A 20,332-nucleotide genomic window follows, 5' to 3' on the forward strand; every position below is an offset into this window, starting at 1 on the left:
TTTGAATCTATCGAATTTGATACAAATTATTTCAGCTAAGCCCATGTTTTAAAGATAGACTTGTCAATCATAAAGAAGATGAGAGAAAAATAATTAAAGATGTAGCGAAGTGACATTTATCTCTAATGTTTTTGCTTAAAGTTCTTGTTCAGTAGCATTATTATAATGACAGTTCCTTCTAGATTTTTGTTTCTCCTCCAAGACTTGGATGTGGATGTCCTCTGACTTTCCATTTTTGATTGAATGTTTCATTATTTTTTATTGATGCAAATTAATCTAAAGATGAGAAATATATACATTGTTTCTATAAATTTGTAGCAAAAATATTGTTCAACATTAAGGTAAAAATCAATCCATTGGTTTTGGTTAGGTTATGAGGCAGATTTATTGCGTTTTAGTTTGTTTGTCCTAGCACGCTTACCTTACTGTTTTTAGCTTCTCTGTTGCTACGTCTGTAGCTGCTTTTGGCTTTAACATCGGTACAGCTTTATTACTCCTGTGGTTTCTTTTTGTTAATAACAGTTTAATTTCAATTATACATATGCCACCGTGCATCGGGTCTTTTTTTTATTGAGTCATATGTTTTTAATTAGCAGCAATAGCTTTGACATAGCACGGTGTGCTAAACAGGAATTTATTTAAGTGTTTTGAAAAGGATGGGTATTTTGTCTACCACAGTGCTCCTCCTTTCTCTGTCTTTGTTAGCGTGTTTATACAAGGATCTTTTGTTCAGCAATGAAGGCAGACTCGTTAGGTCAGATCATTTTGATCATTATGAAGTCATGCTACGTAAAAAGCCTGGTTATTCTTATCCCAGAGAACCAAAGAGCATTTCAAAGAGTGACATCCACCCAGATATTCCCCAAAGAACCGAAAATTCCAGAGAAACTGAATGCACCACAGCTCCAGAGAGTCGGTTTGACTGTGGCAGGGACAGGTTGTTGAGCCAAGAGGAGTGTGAGGACAGGGGGTGCTGCTATGCTCCTCTACCTGGATCTGCAGGACCACCCTGGTGCTTCTTCCCTGCCCTGTACCCAGGCTATGCCATGGGACCCCTCACCCCCAGTGAGAAGGGTCAGACTGCCACCCTGACCAGGGCCAGCCCTTCCTATCTCCCCAAAGATATCGCCACTCTGAGCCTGGAAGTCATAGCGGAGACTGCAAGCTGCTTTCACGTTGTTGTGAGTATTTAAAAATCAAAATGTGTGCAATTCTTATCATTTAAAGTGTTTTTGCACCCAACATGATTTCTCAGTGCTTTGCTTTGCTTAGAGCTTTCTTTCAGTTTGTGATTGTTTCTGCCAGTAATTGAATATAATGCATTAGATTTAAATGTTATTATAGCCTGATTCTGAGTTTGTTTTACAGTACCCTCCAAAAGCACTCATACCCCTTGAACTTTTTCCAAATTTTTCACATTACATGCATTAACTTTTTATTTTATGAGATTTTATGTGTTAGAGGAGCACAATGTGGTGCATTATTGCAAAGTGGAACAAAAATGATATGTGGTTTTGAAAATAAGTAAAGTGAGATGTGCTTTTGAATTAAGCCACTTAATTTTTATAGTATTTGTGATGATGGAAGGTGAACCCCGTTTATTTCCAGTGTTTAAATAAAACCTCTAATTGACTCAGTTTAGTTATTTAATTGGGTAACTTCTGCAGATAATTATTTACACGCGAAATGAAATAACCAAAGAAAAAAGGGAAAGGTTTAAGTGTATAAATGTCTCTTCCAAGATAAGCTCTATTTAAATAACTTTTCTCAGGACTTTTAATCCTTCACCTATGATTATGTGAATGTTTTTGGGTTTGAATGACATAAGTTTTCTCTGTAGTTAAAGGATCCATCCTCTCAGCGGTATGAAGTCCCCCTCCCAGCTGGTAGCTTTCAGACAGAAGCATATGCCCAGGATGTTCTCTACACAACCGAATTCCAGCATGATCCCTTCGGTTTCTTAGTGCGACGCAAGTCCAATGGAAGGGTTCTGTATGTATCTCTGTCTTTAATCCCTGTGGAGGTCATGCCTGCTCAGCCTTTCCTGTCTGCTGCCATTATTAGTAAGAAATTGATAAAAGATTATCTGTGTCTTTGCCTTCTGAGTTTAGTATGAACACCACAGTTGCTCCCTTGCTGTTTGCTGACCAATACCTGCAGCTGTCCACCTCTCTTGCCTCCTCCTTGGTGTCCGGCCTTGGAGAACATTACACCTCTCTCGTCCTGGACCTCAACTGGACATCATGGACTCTTTGGAACAGAGACATGGCACCACATGTGAGTCAGTTACAGTGAGTGCACCAACCTGAGTGCACCAAGTCGGTTTCCAAATATTAGCAGCAGAATGATATTCAGCAGAATGAATTATATGCATTCCTGCTGTATATATAAACTTCTGTCTTTCACTACAGGCTGACGCTAACCTCTATGGCTCCCATCCATTCTACATAGTGCAGGAAGATGACGGCTTAGCACATGGGGTTTTTCTTCTCAACAGCAATGCAATCGGTAGTCCTCTCTTTCCCTCTGCACTTTGTTGTTGACATAAATTATTTTACCTCTCTGAAACATGTGCAAAATAATACATTTTCATGTATTGTCTCATCTCATCATCCAAACATTTTCTGATTATTTTCCATTTGACTGGTGCAAATTTCTTCACATAATTTTCCTACTGGATAATAAACATACTATTCTATAGTGCTTTGCAAAAGGTATTCATACCCTTTAGAGTTTTAGCATCTTTTTACGTTATTATCTCCATAATGACATATTAGGGCTGTTGTAGATCATAGAAAAAAATACTGCATCTATCTTCAATTCATTTCTGACCTGCTTTCCTGTCCTTGATGAAAGATTACCACAGCATGATGCTGCTACTACCATGTGTCAACATAAGGACAATGTGTTCACAATGTTTTATTTTCTTTACAATAATTACATTTCACAAAGGAAATAAATACGAATGAAAACCCCACTTTTCAAATTTTCTTTTGAAAACTATGGATATTTGTGTCACTTCTATGCACTAATGTGTGACTGGAGGATGCTGGATGTAGACGGAAAACAAAAAAAGTAACCTAAAACAGAGGTTTTTAAATGTAAACTGAGATGCGTAATAAAACTCAGTGAAAGCTAATCAAAAACCTCCGTAATCTTTTTGTGATGTTTCTTTTTTTAAAGTCTCTACTCTGCGGACATATTGTATCTTATAGATAGTATATGCAACTCCTTTGAAATGTCTCTGTAGAAGTGATACTGCAGCCAACACCAGCTCTCACATGGATATCCACTGGTGGAATCCTGGATCTGTACATTTTCTTGGGTCCTGACCCTCAAAGTGTGACACGACAATACCTCCAGGTCATTGGTATGTATTTTCCTGTTTTACTGAGCTCTAGTAACACATATCCAAATAGTACGAGACATACAAACATGTATGTGACTTGTAGCTTTTGAGTGGACATTGTTTTTTTGTTTTTTTCCAGGGTATCCCATGATGCCTCCTTATTGGTCTCTGGGCTTTCATCTTTGTCGCTGGGGATATACAACTACTAATGCAACCCGCATGGTTGCAGAACGCATGCACAGTGCAAACTTTCCTATGGTAAATGAAACAAAACCACATGCTATTTGTATGTAGGAAAAAATATACTTAGTCTTTTACACATTTGGATTGTTAAAAGTCCACATATCTGAGTTTAGTAATATGTTAGATTCTTAATTATGGCATAAATCTTGATTGCATGCAGAGAGAAGTGATCTGGAAAATTTTGGTTTTATTTTGTAGAAACATATTAAAGAACTTTAAAAATTAAGTTTGCAAATATTGCAAAAGGGTCAGTAATTTTGTTACTTTTATAATAATACAGACAGGATCAGTTATACCAAAATCAGTCAGACTTTGTAAAAGTCGAAAGTATAAATATTTTGATGCAGTTGCTTCATTTATTTTTGAGAGTATTTAATATTTTTCACCTCCAGGATGTGCAGTGGAATGACCTGGACTATGCAGACAAGCGAAGGGTGTTCACCTTCGACCCTGTGCGATTTGGTGATCTTCCGGAGATGGTCCAGGAGTTTCATAAGAAAGGCATAAAGTACATTCTCATTCTGGTAGGACATCTTTAAAATTTGACATTTTTAACTATTACAGTTTTTTTTTTTATTAGAGTTCAGAAAGGAAGCAGGATCTACAACCATTTTTTCACAGCAACTTCAATAAAAAGAAAGTAAAAGTAGTCGTTGACCAACTTATCCAGTAGATGGCAGAAAAACTCTTTTACAGTGAAACTCCAGTGTTTTATCTTGGTTTGTTTCTTCCCTAGGATCCGGGCATTAGCAGCACCAGCCCCCCTGGAACATACCCGCCTTTTGAAAATGGTGTGAAACGAGACGTGTTTATTAAGAATGCAACTGGAGACATTCTGATAGGCAAGGTTTGAGCCCATTTTTAGATCATTATATTGAGTCACCTGAGTACTAAGCTCTTCATTTACCTTCATATAAGCCAGGTGTTTGTCCCGTGCACACAGGTTTGGCCTGGCCCAACAGCATTTCCTGACTTCACCAAACCCGAGGCCAGGCAGTGGTGGGAGGACTGCATCAGAGACTTCTTCTCTAAAGTTCCTGTAGATGGTCTGTGGATTGTGAGTACACAAAAACAAAGAAGCATACTAAACAGATCATTGGTTTACATCTAAAGGACATATTTTCTGATTGAGTACTTACAAGCTTAAATCTCTAAAATAATTGACATTGTGCTGTTGCTTCCTACCAGGATATGAATGAACCGTCCAGTTTTGTCCAGGGATCAGTGGTGGGCTGCCCTGACAGCGAGCTTGAGAAACCACCATACACACCTAGTGAGTGTATTAGATACTTATCACTGGCTTGCAACTATAGTAGCCCAAAAAAGTATTCACACCTCTTGAATCTGTATATATTTTGGATTTTATTTAATGAACTAACAAAATGTAATGCACAATAGGGATGAATAAAAAGGCTGTTTTAGATTTTTATTTGTGAAATTATTTGAAATTAATGTAGTATATCTTTTCACATAACAATTCTTCACTACTTTATGCCACAGAATTACAATAAAATATTTTGAAGTTTGGGATAACAAAAAAATCTGAAAAAGTTGAAGGGGTAGCAATACTTTATAGCAGGAAATGAAAAAAAAACAAACTTTTTTTCCCCCAATTACATTTAGCTATATATCTTCTCCAAATATCACACAAACAGGGGTGGTTGGAGGCCAGTTGAACTCAGGAACCATATGTATGTCGGCACAGCAGCAGCTGTCCAGTCATTACAACCTGCACAATCTGTACGGACTGACTGAAGCTTATGCAACGCACAGGTCAGACTATGCAACCATGTTATTATTACTTGAATTGGGGTTATTCTAAAATAACACTCAAGAATAAAGAGATACAAACTACAATAAAGCAACTTCTTAACATGCAAATGTAGGTATTGGTTTTGCTGCACATTAATCCTGTTTACTATGTTTTCATTCTCAGCGCTCTCATGAACATTCAGGGGAAGAGACCCTTTGTTTTGTCTCGCTCCTCGTTCCCTGGCATCGGGCGATTTTCTGGAGTGTGGACAGGAGATGTGAGGAGTGACTGGGAGCAACTTCGGTTCTCCATCCCTGGTGAGTAAATGCCAAGTGTCAAAGGTCATGCCGGTGCATATTTGTGGAAATTTAGTCTCAATACAAACTTGCGCCAGAATACAATGGTTTCCTTTTGTACTATTTTTACATAGCTGTGCTGCAGTTCAGCCTGTTCGGAGTCCCCCTGGTGGGAGCGGACATATGCGGCTTTGAAGGCAACACCAACGAGGAGTTGTGTGTGCGATGGATGCAGCTTGGCGCCTTTTATCCGTTTATGAGGAACCACAATGACAAGCCCAATGCTGTGAGACTCAAAGTTTATGTGATTGTTTTTATAGTGTAATGGGGATTTGTGAGCGTTTGTTTCATATTATGAGAAGTTTCCCTGTTTTCACTTGTCCTGTCCCTCAGCCTCAGGAGCCGTTTGTATTTGGACAGAAGGCCCAAGCAGCCATGCGGACTGCGTTGAACCTTCGCTACTCCCTTCTCCCGTTCCTCTATACACTCTTCCATCGCGCACACACATCTGCTGACACTGTAGCTAGGCCCCTCTTCATGGAGTATGTACTTTCTTCTTCTGTCCTTTTAATGTCACATGAAACTAAAATATCTCAACCCCTTTTCATTCCTTTCTCCGTGTTTTTGTAACTCTCAGGTTTCCCACCGACCCTCATTGTCGGACCATAGACCAACAGTTCCTGTGGGGGAGTTCACTTCTCATCAGTCCTGTTTTAGAGCAAGGGGCAGTAGAGCTGAGCGCGTACCTACCTGCTGGCACTTGGTACCACCTGCACAATGTAAGTAGCAGTGCAGTCTTTGTTACTTATGAAAGTGTTTACACCTTTTGAACCTGTTTATATTTTCATTTTACAACTACAACCACAAACTTTGATGTGCTTTTTTTTTTGGAAATCTTTTTACACAAAAAATTGGATAAGTGCTTTTGTGTTTAGGTCCCTTTACTCCAAAACCCTCCATAAAGGTCGGTGCAACCAATTTGGTTCCTAACTCACCAAAAGTAGTAAATAGAGTCCACTTGTGTATTTTAAATCACAGAATAAAGGTGCTCTGCTAAAATGAGACCAAAATTAAACCTTTTGGGCAAAGTGCAAAACCCCATATGTGGTGGAAAGCCCTCTGCAAATATGTGAGACTATAATAAAAGATTAAATAGTTGTCATGTGTTGGAATGGTCCAGTCAAAGATCAGTGCTAATTGGTAACACATAATGCCTAAAGATTAAAATTAATTCTTTTCACAGGCTCTCTTCATCCATTCAGACTGATCTTGAGCTATTTTGCAAAGAATACTGGGCAAAAAAGATCAGCCTTTATAAGGGCAAAGCAAGTAGAGAAATGTCTTGAAAGACAAAATAATGTTCTCACTTTTTTAATTGCAAGAAATGTTAAAAGTCATACATAATTTTCTTTACACATCACCATTATGCACTACTACTGTTGGTCTATTACATAGTACCTTGGTAAAATACATTGAAGTGTTTGGTTATACAAAATATGAAATGCCACATGTAAAAGTTTAAAAGACCTTTCTATTTCACTTGCATCTCTTGCTTTCTCACAGGGTCAGCCGTTCCACAGTAACGGTCAGTACGTTCAGCTATCGGCCCCTCTGGAAACAATCAATGTTCATGTGAGGGAGGGGCACATCATCCCCCAGCAGGTGGGAGTCCGCTCTACAGAATTACAGAGAAAGTAGCTTGGATTTTATTTCAGTTTTTGTCTCGGCTTAATGGATAAAGTGAAGATTTGTTCCTCGTGTTTTAGTTTACAGGATTTGCTTGATAAACTGCACAAATCAGTCTGAAGGTTAATTCTGGTATGTTCATTAGCTTGATAGTGTCTTTCGTAACGTGTTGCTGTATTTCAATAAAAAAAAAACAGTTTTGAAATACTGCATAATCTTCTTTTGTTTTCTGTGAAGGAACCTGCTTTGACCACAGCAGCTTCACGTGAAAACCATTTCTTCCTGACGGTGGCGCTGTCCACTGGTGGCTGGGCACGGGGGGAGTTGTTCTGGGATGACGGAGACAGCCTTAGAACTTTTGAAACACAAAATTATTGTTATGTTAACTTCACTGCTGGACAGGTAGGTATAGTGGTTAGCAGAAATATTCATACCACCTTAACTAAACCCTTTCGAGACGTTTGAAGTCTGTTTAATGCACCTTAGATGAGACTGAAGTTGTGTTTGATCTGGAAGTTTTAATCATTGTAAATCCTAAATATGATTAGGAATTTATTTGGACTCTGACTAACAGATGTGTTTAATTATTTCTGCTTTACTTCAGTCGCAGATGGTCAGCAACCCTCTCAACCTCAATGGAGCCTTGGCCAGTCTTCTTCTGGGAGGCGTCCAGGTGTTTGGTGTGCCTTCACAACCTCTTTATGTCTTGGTTAATGGAGAGAAAGTTATAGACTTTACGTATAAGACTGACACAAAGGTGAGTTCTGGGTTAGACAGTGCGTTTTGCTTTGATGCTTTTCGATTACAGCAAAAATAACAATGCCTTCCAGTTCACCATCTTGCAAACTGAACCACATTTTTCTTTGTGCTTGTTCTTGTAGGTTCTAACAGTGACTCCTCTGGCCTTGCCTATGTCAAAGATATTTACAGTCCAGTGGATTCTTTGATGCACCAAATTTGTCATATTCTTTGCCTTTGCCCTGGGCTGCTAAAATGATTAGCTGCATTATTCTGTCATCACACCAGCAGATTTTCTTTAAGCCTTTGAATGTAAACTAAAAAGTCATTTGTTTTTGTTTTTTTTTAAAATCAGGATCCGTTAGTGGATATATAAAAGTAGTTTTGTAAATATTGCTTTGTAAATAGTGTTTGTAAAATATGCACAAAAAAGAAATTTTTATCTTGTGATTTTACTTTTTGACCTTGAAAAGATGCTGCATTTGCTTGCTGATAATACTTTATTATTCCTCAAAGTCAAGTCATTCCACCGCAAGATCCATTACTAAAAATAAATTTATTTAAAAAATTCTAATTACAAATTACTGAATTTGCCCTCACAGAATTTATGGATTTATAAATTTCAAAGCATCAGAGTAAAGGCAGATTAATCCAAATACATTCCACTCTTTCATCCTCTTCTTTGAGTTGATGTAGTAAACAAAATCCTACTGAAATTTAAGGTTGTAACCTGAAAATTTCTGAAAAATATCCCTCGTTATGCATATCTTTTGAGGGCGCTGTTGTGTTGTCAGAAACCGGTTTTAAACAGGCAGCTGAAGACAGCAGAAGTGTGATGATGCTCTGAATCCAGCTCTGGTCCTGATGGTGGACCAGAGTTACAAAAGATCTAAAATCCATCATAAAATCCCAAATTTCCAGTTATGCGTCAATAATACTACGTGCCGGAAGTAGCTATATATGAGGAATGATTGGTTAGGGGCTGTGACGTAAAGTCAAGACATTAAAGAGGCAAAGATATTTCAGGAAGTAAAAACCATTGTATTTTACATTAAAGTGTCAAGCATGTTTCAAATATAAAGGCATATGACTTCTTAAAGGTCATTTTACTTTGAAAGTCCAGAGCGGAAGTGTATACTTTTGCCATTGAAACAGCAGCAGTTAGGCGTGCGGCGGTGCCTCATAGAGTGATAAACCTCTGCGATAAAAAAAAAGAAAAAAAGAGAGCTGAGTTAATATTAACCCGAGCTAAACCCGTGGAAAGGAGCCGAACCCAGGCCCGGTTCGTAGCGCTGGGGCTCTGTCCGCTTGCAGAGATGGTTGTCCGGAGTGGGCTGTAGATTCCTGCGGCGGGACTGAAGGTGAGAGCTCTCCATGCTGCTGCTATATCTGTTCATTTATTCTTGTCGCTGGAGCAGGTGTATGCACACCGGTCACTGTATCATTCACTGTGGCCGATAAGCATGCATGTTTTTTACATAGTGTGTATTGCAAAGAACCTCAGGCGTGCCTCTGACAGCTAAAATATTCACATTAGAGGTGGTACTGACAGAGTCCCTGCTCGGACATGCAACCCAGAGGAACTAATGTTAGGCCTGGTGTAAATAGCCTTGTCCATCTGCTGCTGTCAGGCGGATGCTGCCGAGGCTTGTCCCGCCATAAGCAGGCTGGCAGGGAGAGAACATCCTCACTCACCCAGCAAATACTAAGAATTGCTGCTGAGAAAAATACACATGCTAGATTTCCATCTTCATTGAACTGAAAGCTGAGACTTCTTCCTTGTTAGAGCTTTAAACGCATCGACATAATAAGTATTTATTTTGAATAATTTCAAATTAATTAAATTTGACTTTGGTTCATGAATGGTTTGCTAACGTGGATTTTCTTAGAATGAAAATAAGACTCCAAAATGGAGAAAAAAATTGCCCCCTCTTGTTAAAGTCGACACCCTCAAATCCACAATTTATAGTGTAACTAACCCCCATATTATGTTGCTGATAAACTGTAAGTATTTAGCACTCCATCTTCATGTTTTTGTGCAAATTTTGGCTTTTTTTGTGTGTAAATTTGTTTAGTTCTGCAATATTTTGCCTAAAACTGCCTCAGTGCTGGCCTCCTTAGGTCGAACAGTGCTTTAAACAGTCAAATTTTCCTATTGGTTGCAGTGGTACAGCTTAGTACAACCTTATCACAGTCTTAGTCCAGGTATAAAACCATCTCACTCATTGCCTCACCTGGTGGAGAGTCAGGAGTTGGAATAGTGTGCATGGCTGTGGCCAGCTTTGATCGATTGCGTTACTCAGCTTAACAAATGTGTGATTTGTTTCCAGTGTGGACACAGAGGGAATGGCTTTCCTGTGCTCTGACTTCTGACGGTTATTCTGCAGGACAGGAAGACCACCGTCCTCTTTTCTCGGTTCTACCCATTTTGGTGGACTTTTTCAAAATTTATCTGGGGATGGGGTTGTGCTCTCATAGAGGAGTCAATCGCACTTTAACCCTGCAAAGTATTTGCTTCACTTAGAGAGGAGTGTTTTTTTTTTATTTTTATTTTTCCTTGTGGCTCATGGGGCTATAGGAAAAGCAACAAGACATATAAAATATATTTATCCTGGGTGAAATCAAAATATTTTGTTTATTTTGTTTTCTAATGTAGTTATATTTATTTTGTGATTTAAAAAAATGCATGTTGTGGTGACTGAATTTTCTCACTGCAAACCAGTTATAGAAAAACAAAGCATAAAAAATGTACAAAAATGTTTGCTTTGAAATGTAAATATCAAATTGAAATTCCAGCCGTTGTTCTTTTTAGTTGTCAGGAACAGATACTAAAAGACTATAGAATTGGTTTTGTTTCCTTTTACATATTTAAAGTGATAAAAACTTCAGAAAGAAGCAAAAAAATGCACTAGCTTTCTAATATTCTACACCTTGTACTTTTGCTTCACAAATTTTGACAAACTCCGATCTTAGATATGTAAACTTGTTCAAGATTCTTCCTTCATTATTATAACAATTTAAAGAAAAGCTGTGATGATGATAAAGAAACCAGATGCGATCGTACACCTAATGCTTTACGACAATATACTAGTGGCTGTCTAACCTCTGCAGGGCTATACATTTTGCTGTTTAGTTTGCAATTGAGTTTTTAGGTCTTCTTTGGATTTAATTTCTGGTCCTGAACCTTTAGGAGATGCTGTATATTAGCTTATGACATAATCGTTAAGATAACATTCCTCCTGAAACAGGAAGCATGTTTTTGAAACACCCAAAAGAGTTTAATCACGACTTAAAGTCCATAAGGATCTTGTTTTTCAGGGTGATCTGTTTTCAGCTGCCCTGGGCAACCTCGTGAATAGTGGATATGAAAGAGAGATCTTCCATTCACATGTCAACAGAAGTGAGAAGCTATCTGTGGCTGCTGCCCTCGCAGCTGAACTTTCTTTGTGTAGTTTTTATTCTCTAATTTAAGGTTCAAAAAATATGTCAGAGAGTTGGTTAAGAAGAAGTGGGTAAAAATGTTCCATTGATTATCGGACAGAGGAAGTGAATCTAGGAAGGGGTCTCACTCCTGAGATGTCTGATGAAACGCAGAAAGGTCAGAGGGGAGAGTCCGTCTGTGGGCACACTGAGGTGTTGACAGGATTAAGGATGAAGTGAGAGCAAGAGGCCGCTTTTTCTTATCAGCCTGTGTGAACCTGAATCTGAACCTGACACTGACCCCTGTCACCCCGCTGCATTGAAGCTCAGCAGTAAATAGCTCCTCGTTGCTATGAAGCAGCAGAAAACTGTAATGTACAAAGATCTGAATTCCACATAATCAGAAAGTTCACATGGGGTCAACCAACATTTTTCATGTCGTACAGCTGCTGCTGTTACTCTTTCATACCAGCAAGCAGTTTTGTTTGGTGTTATTTGATGAAGCACCTTGTTTGCACAGTGAATGTATAGATCTGGGGCCTTGCTATGCCTAGATGTAGTTAATGAGGTGGCTTGCAGGATAGAGAGGCCGCAGCACTTGTCTAGAAAAGTTTGATTATTTCAGACTCAGGTCCAGTTGATAGTCTGATTTGATCTGAATTAAATTCATTATTTTGTATATTTCAGTACAAATATACTGGTTCTGAACACTCTGTTTATTAGTATTCGTTTTCTGGACAGAGGCAATTGACAAAAACTAGTGCTTCCATTATCTCCTGTGTTTTGCACAGACTAAATTGTGCTTACTCTCCTTGTTTTTCTTCCCTATAGAAAGTACTCCTTTCTCTGTACTTCTGCGGCTAGCCAGCCTTTTTTTCTCCTGGACAAACATATTGACCAATCATATTCTGCTCTCACCAGTGCATATTCACTGCCATTACTGATGTCTACAGTTTTTTCTTTTCTTTTTGTTGTTGAAAGTACTCCTCCCTCTGTGCTATTTTGCTTAGCTGTGTCTTTTTCCTGAATCAGGTAAATTGACTAAGCTATTACTACCACTAGGTATGTATATTTAGTTTCCTGTCTCACAGAAAGTTTCCCTGGCTAAGTGCTTCTTTGTATAATTGTTCTTTTTATTCTGGATTGAGTTATTGATTGAAACCTTCCTGACATGAACTGTGTGTACTCTCAGTACACACACAGTTTTTTAAAATCTCCTTAGAAAGTACTTCTGTTTTTACCGATGGACTAAGCTGAGCAATCAATAAAGCTATTGCTGTCAGAAGTACTCTTGCTTCTGTGTTTAGTTGTCTTTTTTCCTTAACCCAACCTATAACCCTTCTAACGCTGTCACTATCTATATGTGCTCTGTTTATTCCCCTTTCTATTGAAGGTAATCCTCGCTGTTAAACTGTATTGTATTTGATTTTTTTCTTTTATCTGCTTCCTGTTCTCTTAGCCTCCAGCCAGTCGTGACATATAGACACTTCTTGTTAAGAGTCTCGATGCATTTAGCTAGGTTCTTCAACTTTTTTTTTTATCAGTTTGCACACAATTATCTGTTTTTAATTTGATCTGAGTATTTCAAATATTTTCTTTAATTTTGCATTAACAAATAATCAAAACTTTAAGACTTACTTTTAGATATGAATCTCAGCATTAGCTTACCAAGGTTCTTGAGATAGAAGACACTTTTTCTGTGCCAACGGTAAATCTCTGACCTCAAAAACAGCTGCACTTCTACTTTTTTAGAAGGAAGTGAAATGATTGCCAACCACATAGCTTCTCTTTGAGTTAATGCCCAGATCTTGTGCTGGTAGGCTTCCTGTGTGAGGCTTGGCACCAGGAAGTGGGGTGCCTGCTTAATCAAGTGGTGGTAAACATGCTCCCCTCCCCGACCCCCCGCGTTCTTTCCCTGAGGAAAAAGGAGGGAACATTCCAGAGATAGAGTGGGGAGTATGTGTCAGAGTGTTCAGCCAAGTAAGGAGCAAGGTTACACAGATATGACTTTGATCCAACATGGAGAACGTTAACCATACAAGAACAGATCAGTGGGATGGACCGATTAAAAAAGCAGAAGCTAAAGGAAAAAATGTTAGACTTTAATTGCTTTATGTTTTCTTTTAATACTAGAGGATAAAAAAAACAAACATTTAAATCAAAGGAGTTCCTTCTGTTACAAGTGAAAGTTTAGTTTATCCCACAAAGCTTTCTCCAGAGCGGACAGTTCAAACTCAGGCAGCGTCACCCGCTGGTCCCAGTTCAGCGCTCGACGTGGACGACATCTGTTGGCTCCTGATAACAGCTTGGAATTTCACACAGATGGAGCAGAGTGTGTTTGCTCACTGTCCATCACTGTGTTTCTCTGCTGTTTGCAGAAGGTGGGAAACATTTAGTCACACACAACTACGACACACACACACATGCAGGCGCTGAAGCTGCTTTAGTAGATGCAGGTGCACAGCTCTGAGAATCGCTGAACAAGTCAGGAGAGGTGAGGGAAGCTCTGCAGTAAGGACACTGCAGTAAATATTAGCACATGTGTGTCTGAGGAGGGGAAGTTTGTTGAGGATTTCTGCAACTTTAGAGCCAGGCTGGGTTGCATTTGACCTTAAACTCTACACCTCATCTGTCTTTTTAAGTTTTTACATGGTCAGCCATATTTAGTCGAACGCCTAGTAAAGTAATTTGATGTTTAATTCCATCAAAATAAAAAAATAAAAACCCTGCCTTTTAATTTGATCATATCTATTCAGTGGTAAGCAATAATTGTTTTTGACATTTAAGTTTATCAGAATTTCCAGGAACCTTTTTAATCAGTAACTCATCCTCTCACCGGAGGATCATTACACATGCACTTTGTTCATCTATATTGCACATAGAGCTGACTTTTTATATATTTCTGACCCAAATTTTGGGTCAGAGGTCCCATAGCTGTGGTCTGGATCTGGACCCTGGTCAACCGCTAGGTTTTAATGGAAGGATTTATTTTCAACCTGTGCTTTTAAAATTATATTTACGGTAGTTTATTTCTGGGCGCACTGCTTTTTCTGCCCTTATGACAGCTGCAGCAGAATTGGTATAATTTGTTTCAGAATGAGAAAGATTGGGCACTTTTTAATGCTGTTCTAGTGAAGCCCAAAGGATGCTTTCTGCAGCATTGAAGCTTTTGCTAAAACAAACAAACAAACAAAAAAATTAGTTTACAACACAGTCCTCTTTGGTGTCATCTGGTGGTCAAAAGTAAGAAGAGCAGCTAGGAGCTACTTTATTTGGTTGGTTTCTCTTCAGAGTTCAGTTGACAGCTTCTGGTGTTGTTGGGGTGACAATTGAGCTGCGCTTTCTAAAAATGAAAGTAAGATTGAACTTTTCAGTGGCAACCATTTGAGGTGGGTATTTCCTAAGATAATCTGTGGTGCTGCGGCTCTGGTTCCCATCCCTGACAACCTTAGGGTGCATGGCATCACAATTCTTGGAAACACTTGAAATTTTAAATAGCAATATTGTTGGGGTAACGATGTTGACCCAGTTCATTGAAACTGGGTCAACATTGTGTCTATTAAATAGACAGAAATGATTTTGCCTGATACCCAACCTTCTTCTCTGTGCTCCATCCTTATGAAATACCACATGAGGCTCCAACGTTGTCTCTCTCTGCTCTCCGTCTCCTTTCAGAGGATGGGCTCAGTGTCCCAGTGCCTGAGGAGATGTCTCTGGGTCGGCTCCTTCGGCGTGCCTCCTCCAAGGCCTCCGACCTCCTGACCTTAAACCCCGGGGCGGGGGGCTCATCGTTGCGCTCGGGGCTGGATGGCGAGATCATCTTCTCAAAGAATAATGTTTGCGTGCACCCTGCGGAGCCCCTCCCGGGCCTGGCTGAGCACCACCCAGGTTTGGCTGCACAGATACAGAACTACCTGCTTTTTCTTTCACCTGTTTATCATTTAGAGCTCTGTTGAGGTTGGAGGTTATTTGACTGAGTCTAGTATGACAATAGAGATGCGTTATGTTGGATTTAAACAATTACCTAAAATGTACCAAATAATAAATTATTATGAACCGTAATAAGTAAGTATACAGTTTCAGTTAGAAGTACACTCCATATTTGAAGGCCTACTGGTTTCTGGGATGTGGGATAATAAACAAAATGCAGTCCAGGATAAAAGGTGGAAATTCACAGAATTCGCCGATATCGTTAAGTAGGAAAAGCTATGCAGTGGATTCTGTTGTATTTTGGGTTCTTCAGCTCCCGTACCTTTTGTTACAAGGCGGGGCTTGGTTCAGCTCAGCTCTTCTCTTCACATAGACATAAAAAAACTGAGCAGCAATGGCTAAAAAAACTCACTGAGAGTCCAACATCCTCCAAAAAACTTGAAGCTTAGCTCAAGGCTCAGGGCTAGAGAGTTTTATAAAAACACCAGCATGTCATGTAGTTCAATGGATGTCTGGGACAGAGTCCTAAATAAAAGTGAACAAATGTCCTGATCATTATGGGAGTGTGCACAAGGGTTTATTTTTTATGAGACATATTTTAGTATTGAGTTCAACTAAAACATTTTTAAAAATGTCTTAACATCAACATGGTTTTTGTTGCCCCCTGCAGGCTACTTGTGCGTACATGTTGAGAAAGATGAGTGCCTGGGCTCAACGCTGATTCTGACGTGGGTGCCGAATTCCCGCATCCAGAGGCAGGACGAGGAGGCGCTGAGATACATCACTCCGGAGAGTTCGCCTGTGCGCAGGAACGCCCGCCGCAGAGGCAGGAGGTACGAGGGTGGGCACCAGATCAGTGCATATTAACACAATATGGGTGCATACTGAAAATAAAGAAGCATATAAATATGTGCCAACTTATTATTTTGTAAATAATGACACTTTAATGCAAAGTTAGCACTTTTAATGGACTTTCAATGAAACCTTTAGAGCAGCTTTGCATTAAAAGTGTCATTATTTACCGAATGACACTTCATGACCACAGTCATAGACACTCATAAAGACTCCTTCATGTTCATAACAGGTGTTATGTCATGTTTATGACAATGTCATGTCAGTCTTATGCACACCCCATCAAATAAAGTGTTACCGAAGATCATGTTTGTGATGTTTCAAACTAACCATCCTCTGTAGGCCGCGCTCACGTCCTCCAGCAGCCGCTCCAGAGGAAGAGGATGATGAGGAGAGGAACATCACCAGCAGCACCTCAGCCCACAGCCTGGTGGGTGAGAGCGGCTCAGACCCCTCCTCTAACCAGCAGCAGCTTCTTTTAGCCGGGGAGGAGGGTGATGAAGGGTCCTATGAGCTGTCGGACGAGGTGAGCCGGGACAGCACCATGGGCTCCGACTCGGACACCTTCTCCTCGCCGTTCTGCCTGTCGCCCGTCAGCGAGGCTCTGTGTGAGAGCAGTGGCTCCGTCTTCCTGGACCCAGAAAGCAGGTCAGTGAGACAGTGGATGACATGGGTTTGGGGTATTTTTTTTGTACATACTTCTGCACAAAATATTACAAATACAGTACAGACCAAAAGTTTGGACACACAGTTGTGTCCAAACTTTTGGTCTGTACTGTATATCATTATTGCAACATCAGTGTGCAATATTGTTATTTTAGAAACATCTCACTCATTGTACTTCTTCCTTCCTAAGAATAAGCTTTATTACTATTTTGGAGGGAAAAATATAAATATTTCCTGATGATTCATACTAGTTTTTCCACAACTATAAGTTTATAGTATTTGTGTACTTACAACTCATAGGTGTTGGTAGTAGATGCATTTTTTGGCTCCTGCCCCATGTGTAGTTTTCAGCCAATTTTCCCTTCATTGCCTCTGATCGGTGACTGGCAGATTAAATAGTATTATGTTGTGCTTCTGTTTTTATTTTCAAAATATCAAATGCCTCAACCAATTGCATTTACTTTGCTGTTCATGTTCAAAACATGAACAGCACTACATCTACTAAAACTCTTATAGCACACTGTTTTTTGTAAAGTATACTATAATATAAAATCTATATTTTATACTTAGGTTATCTTTTCTGGATAGTATAAAGTTTTTTTGATGATCTGAAACATTTAAGTGCAACAAAATCAAGCAGCAAAAACAGAATCTATAAGGGTGCAAATACTTCTACATAGCGCTGTATTAAATGTTCCTGTAGATAAATGATAAACAAATTAATTAAATATAGAAAAAAATTGCAGGATTCAGGTTTTGTTTTTTCCTCTTATTGATAGAAACTTTTACACAGAACAGATTGTATAATTTTCTTGTTTCTTTGTTACTTTAAATCTACAAAGTGGGTTAAAATTTAAGCGTTCATTTAAAAAATATGTTGGGTATTTTGTTGTATTACTACTTAATTGGACTTATTTGCTTTTGATTATATCAGGGGTTCCCAAAGTAGGTCCTCGAGGGCCGGCATCCTGCATGTTTTAGTTCTCTCCATGGTGGTAGTAACAACCTTTCCAGCATGTCAATGTTCTTCTTAGGCCTTCCAGTGAAACATCATTTGATCCAGGTACGCTAAACCAGGGAGAGAACTAAAACATGTAGGATGCTGGCCCTCAAGGACCGACTTTGGGCACCACTGGATTATATAGAGCAGTGGTCCCCAAAGTGTGGGGCGCGCCCCCTAGGTGGGGGCGCAGTGCCATTGCAGGGGGGCGCGGGAAGCGGTATGGATGAAAAAAAAAAAAAATCAAAAACAGTTACACAAAAGTGTTTCACTGTAGAGATGGTTTGTAATGTGTTTTGTTGCAACCTGAAGTGTGAAATAAACTTCAATGGAGTTTGAAAACAAAATATGTTTATAGGTTTATGTCTGGTTGAACGATGTGTGTGCCCAGTTGATTTCTTTTTTTCTTTTTTGGGGGAGGGATTTTATTGTAATCCATTGGGGGGCCCAGAAGAAAATCTTTGGGCAGCACCACTGATATAGAGAATGGAGAAGCTTGCATTCCTTAACATTGGATTCATTGTTTCAGACAGAGAGTCATTATGGCACAAAGTTCTATCAGGTGAATCTGACCAAAAGTTTTACATGTTTAAGACTTGATGAGTGTTTTGTTTCAGTAAACCGTTATATGCACTTAGAACTTCAGAGATTTGATATTGAGATCTTTTTAAAATCCTGTTATCCAGCTCATGTCTTCTTGCCTCAAAATAAGTTAATCCAAGCTGATATAAAATTAAAAGTGTCATAAGTCATATAAAGTTGTGTTTAATGAAGTCAGAGGTGCCACTAATTTTGCCTAGTTGCACATATTTGCTTTGATCACATTTTAAATGGTGTCTGAATATGCTTTCTATGAGTTTAGTGCAAAAGCAGTTTCTGAAGACATACAACTGTTTTAAATTGCAGATTAATATATGAAGAGGTAGTAATGACTTGTTGTATAACTAACTGAAACCCTGGTTATAATTTGTTGTAATATTCAACCAGTTGTCCTTCCTTCAGTTGCTCTGATCATCCAGCAGGTGGAGCCAGAAAGAAAAGAATTGAAGGCATTTGGAGCTGTTTTTATTCTCAGGCCACATTTTTGCCTCCAGGCTCTGCAGCCCGAGGCCCCTGAGGGACTGAGAGCAGGTAGATGACTTCAGCAGGAGGGATGAGAAATATTTTCGACTTATTCAAAGCAGCTCACAGGAACATTGATTGTTTTCCCTCATCCGAAGCTTAAACACCACTGAAACTGTGGTGCCTGCGCAGACTGCTCTCTAATCTGGGGGAGCCATCTGGACAGCGATTGTGTTGCTGTTTGGACCTCGGAGTCATTTAATTTTATGATTCCCTTCGTGGTTGTTTCCTCACGCAGCTATTCGGCCTGACATGCAGCCCAGAATGTGTGTGCCTGTGTCAGAGAGAGTGAGTCAGTCAGTGTGTGGGTGTGTGTGTGTGTGTTTGAAGCATTTTTAACCTCTTTTTCTGACCCCAGCTGGCTGTAAGCACTGTTAGTGTGTGACTTGGCAGTGTTGTCCGCCCCGCAGACTCAAACCTTTACTCTTCTTTGCTGTTAGTCTCTGTTTTTGCAACTCTCTGCCACTCAGATGTTTTTTCCCGTCCATCACTTTCCACTACTATCTACTTTGCATCTCTTCTTTTACTTGAGCCGTCACCCACCTCTCAGATCCCCCCAGCCCCTCACATGCACACAAACTCCTCCACCTTTTTCCCCTTCTCTTCCTAAAGTCTGTGTGAAGCCCTTTGATTCCCACTGCTCCCAGGGTTGTTGTGCTGGGCTGAATGTCAGCTCTCCGGATTAGAGCGCTGAAGAGAGCGGAGTGGCAGCCAAAACCCTGGAACCCACTCAATCTCTCTTTCTCTCTCTCTCTCGCTTGCTTTAATTGACACTGTTAAGGGGCCAGGAACTGGAAACATGTCACTTGGAATCATTCAAAGAGAAAGAACCGCGTATGGGAGAGTGAGAGTGGATGAAAAGGGGGGCAGGAAAAGAGGAGAGGGGAGGGAGAGAGCAAAGAAGAAATCCACAGCAATGTCTGTCAAGATTCTTAACAAGTTTCTTTAAAGTTTGACTGTAGATTATGGAGCTGTCAGTGTGTACTGCCTTCCCAAGGCTTTACTTAAGGAACGTGAACATGTGATTAAAGCTCAGCGCATTGGTTTGCTATGGTGTTGACTTCTGACTTTAGAAAACGAGGCAAGTTCAACTCGTAAACACTTATCAGTGCAGTTCACAACTAGTATAATAAAGAGGCTTTAAGCCATGTCTGATTTTTGTTATAATTTGTCAGTCTTGTAATCTTTAATAAGTACCTTATTTGAACTTTGTTCTTACTCTGTTTTTGTTCAGATCATTTTCTTAAATCACTTAACTCTGACCTATTAGAGAAGAT

The 20,332-nt window shown here is 39.6% G+C and overlaps 2 protein-coding genes across 4 annotated transcripts in view; both read left to right on the forward strand.

The window, feature by feature from the left end:
- The first annotated feature begins 380 nt into the window (after positions 1-380).
- Positions 381-12,773, forward strand: gaa (alpha glucosidase). 2 transcript variants are annotated; one of them, XM_032587518.1, is made up of 20 exons: positions 391-1,181; positions 1,841-1,992; positions 2,112-2,277; positions 2,412-2,508; positions 3,251-3,370; positions 3,489-3,607; positions 3,985-4,116; positions 4,329-4,439; positions 4,536-4,649; positions 4,781-4,865; positions 5,248-5,365; positions 5,529-5,662; positions 5,776-5,927; positions 6,035-6,183; positions 6,279-6,420; positions 7,205-7,303; positions 7,565-7,729; positions 7,932-8,084; positions 8,209-9,426; positions 10,396-12,773. In XM_032587518.1, exons 1-19 carry the CDS (start codon positions 657-659, stop codon positions 8,272-8,274), a joined length of 2,799 nt encoding a protein of 932 aa, XP_032443409.1. In that variant the 5' UTR covers positions 391-656; the 3' UTR covers positions 8,275-9,426; positions 10,396-12,773. The 2 variants fall into 2 exon arrangements, with proteins under 2 accessions (XP_032443410.1, XP_032443409.1); XM_032587519.1 differs by lacking the exons at positions 7,932-8,084; positions 8,209-9,426; positions 10,396-12,773 and adding an exon at positions 7,408-7,459 and having other exon boundaries at positions 381-1,181; positions 7,565-7,680.
- Positions 9,319-20,332, forward strand: part of tbc1d16 (TBC1 domain family, member 16) — a 29,031-nt gene continuing 18,017 nt past the window's right edge. For both annotated transcript variants that reach the window (XM_032587520.1, XM_032587521.1), the window contains exons 1-4: positions 9,319-9,426; positions 15,161-15,373; positions 16,086-16,248; positions 16,610-16,915. In XM_032587520.1, coding sequence (XP_032443411.1) covers positions 15,193-15,373; positions 16,086-16,248; positions 16,610-16,915 — 650 coding nt within the window. In that variant the 5' untranslated portion in view covers positions 9,319-9,426; positions 15,161-15,192. The remainder of the gene's footprint in view (positions 9,427-15,160; positions 15,374-16,085; positions 16,249-16,609; positions 16,916-20,332) is intronic.

Source organism: Xiphophorus hellerii, chromosome 16 (assembly GCF_003331165.1).
Source record: "Xiphophorus hellerii strain 12219 chromosome 16, Xiphophorus_hellerii-4.1, whole genome shotgun sequence".
Taxonomy (NCBI): Eukaryota; Metazoa; Chordata; class Actinopteri; order Cyprinodontiformes; family Poeciliidae; genus Xiphophorus; species Xiphophorus hellerii.

What these genes read in the sequence shown, in the direction of transcription:
- gaa (XM_032587518.1), top strand. Translation starts at nt 657, where the DNA reads ATGGGTATTTTGTCTACCACAGTGCTCCTCCTTTCTCTGTCTTTGTTA. An exon ending in CTGTAGATGGTCTGTGGATT is followed by an intron (nt 4,650 to 4,780) that starts GTGAGTACACAA and finishes GCTTCCTACCAG; the next exon opens with GATATGAATGAACCGTCCAG. An exon ending in GCTAGGCCCCTCTTCATGGA is followed by an intron (nt 6,184 to 6,278) that starts GTATGTACTTTC and finishes TGTAACTCTCAG; the next exon opens with GTTTCCCACCGACCCTCATT.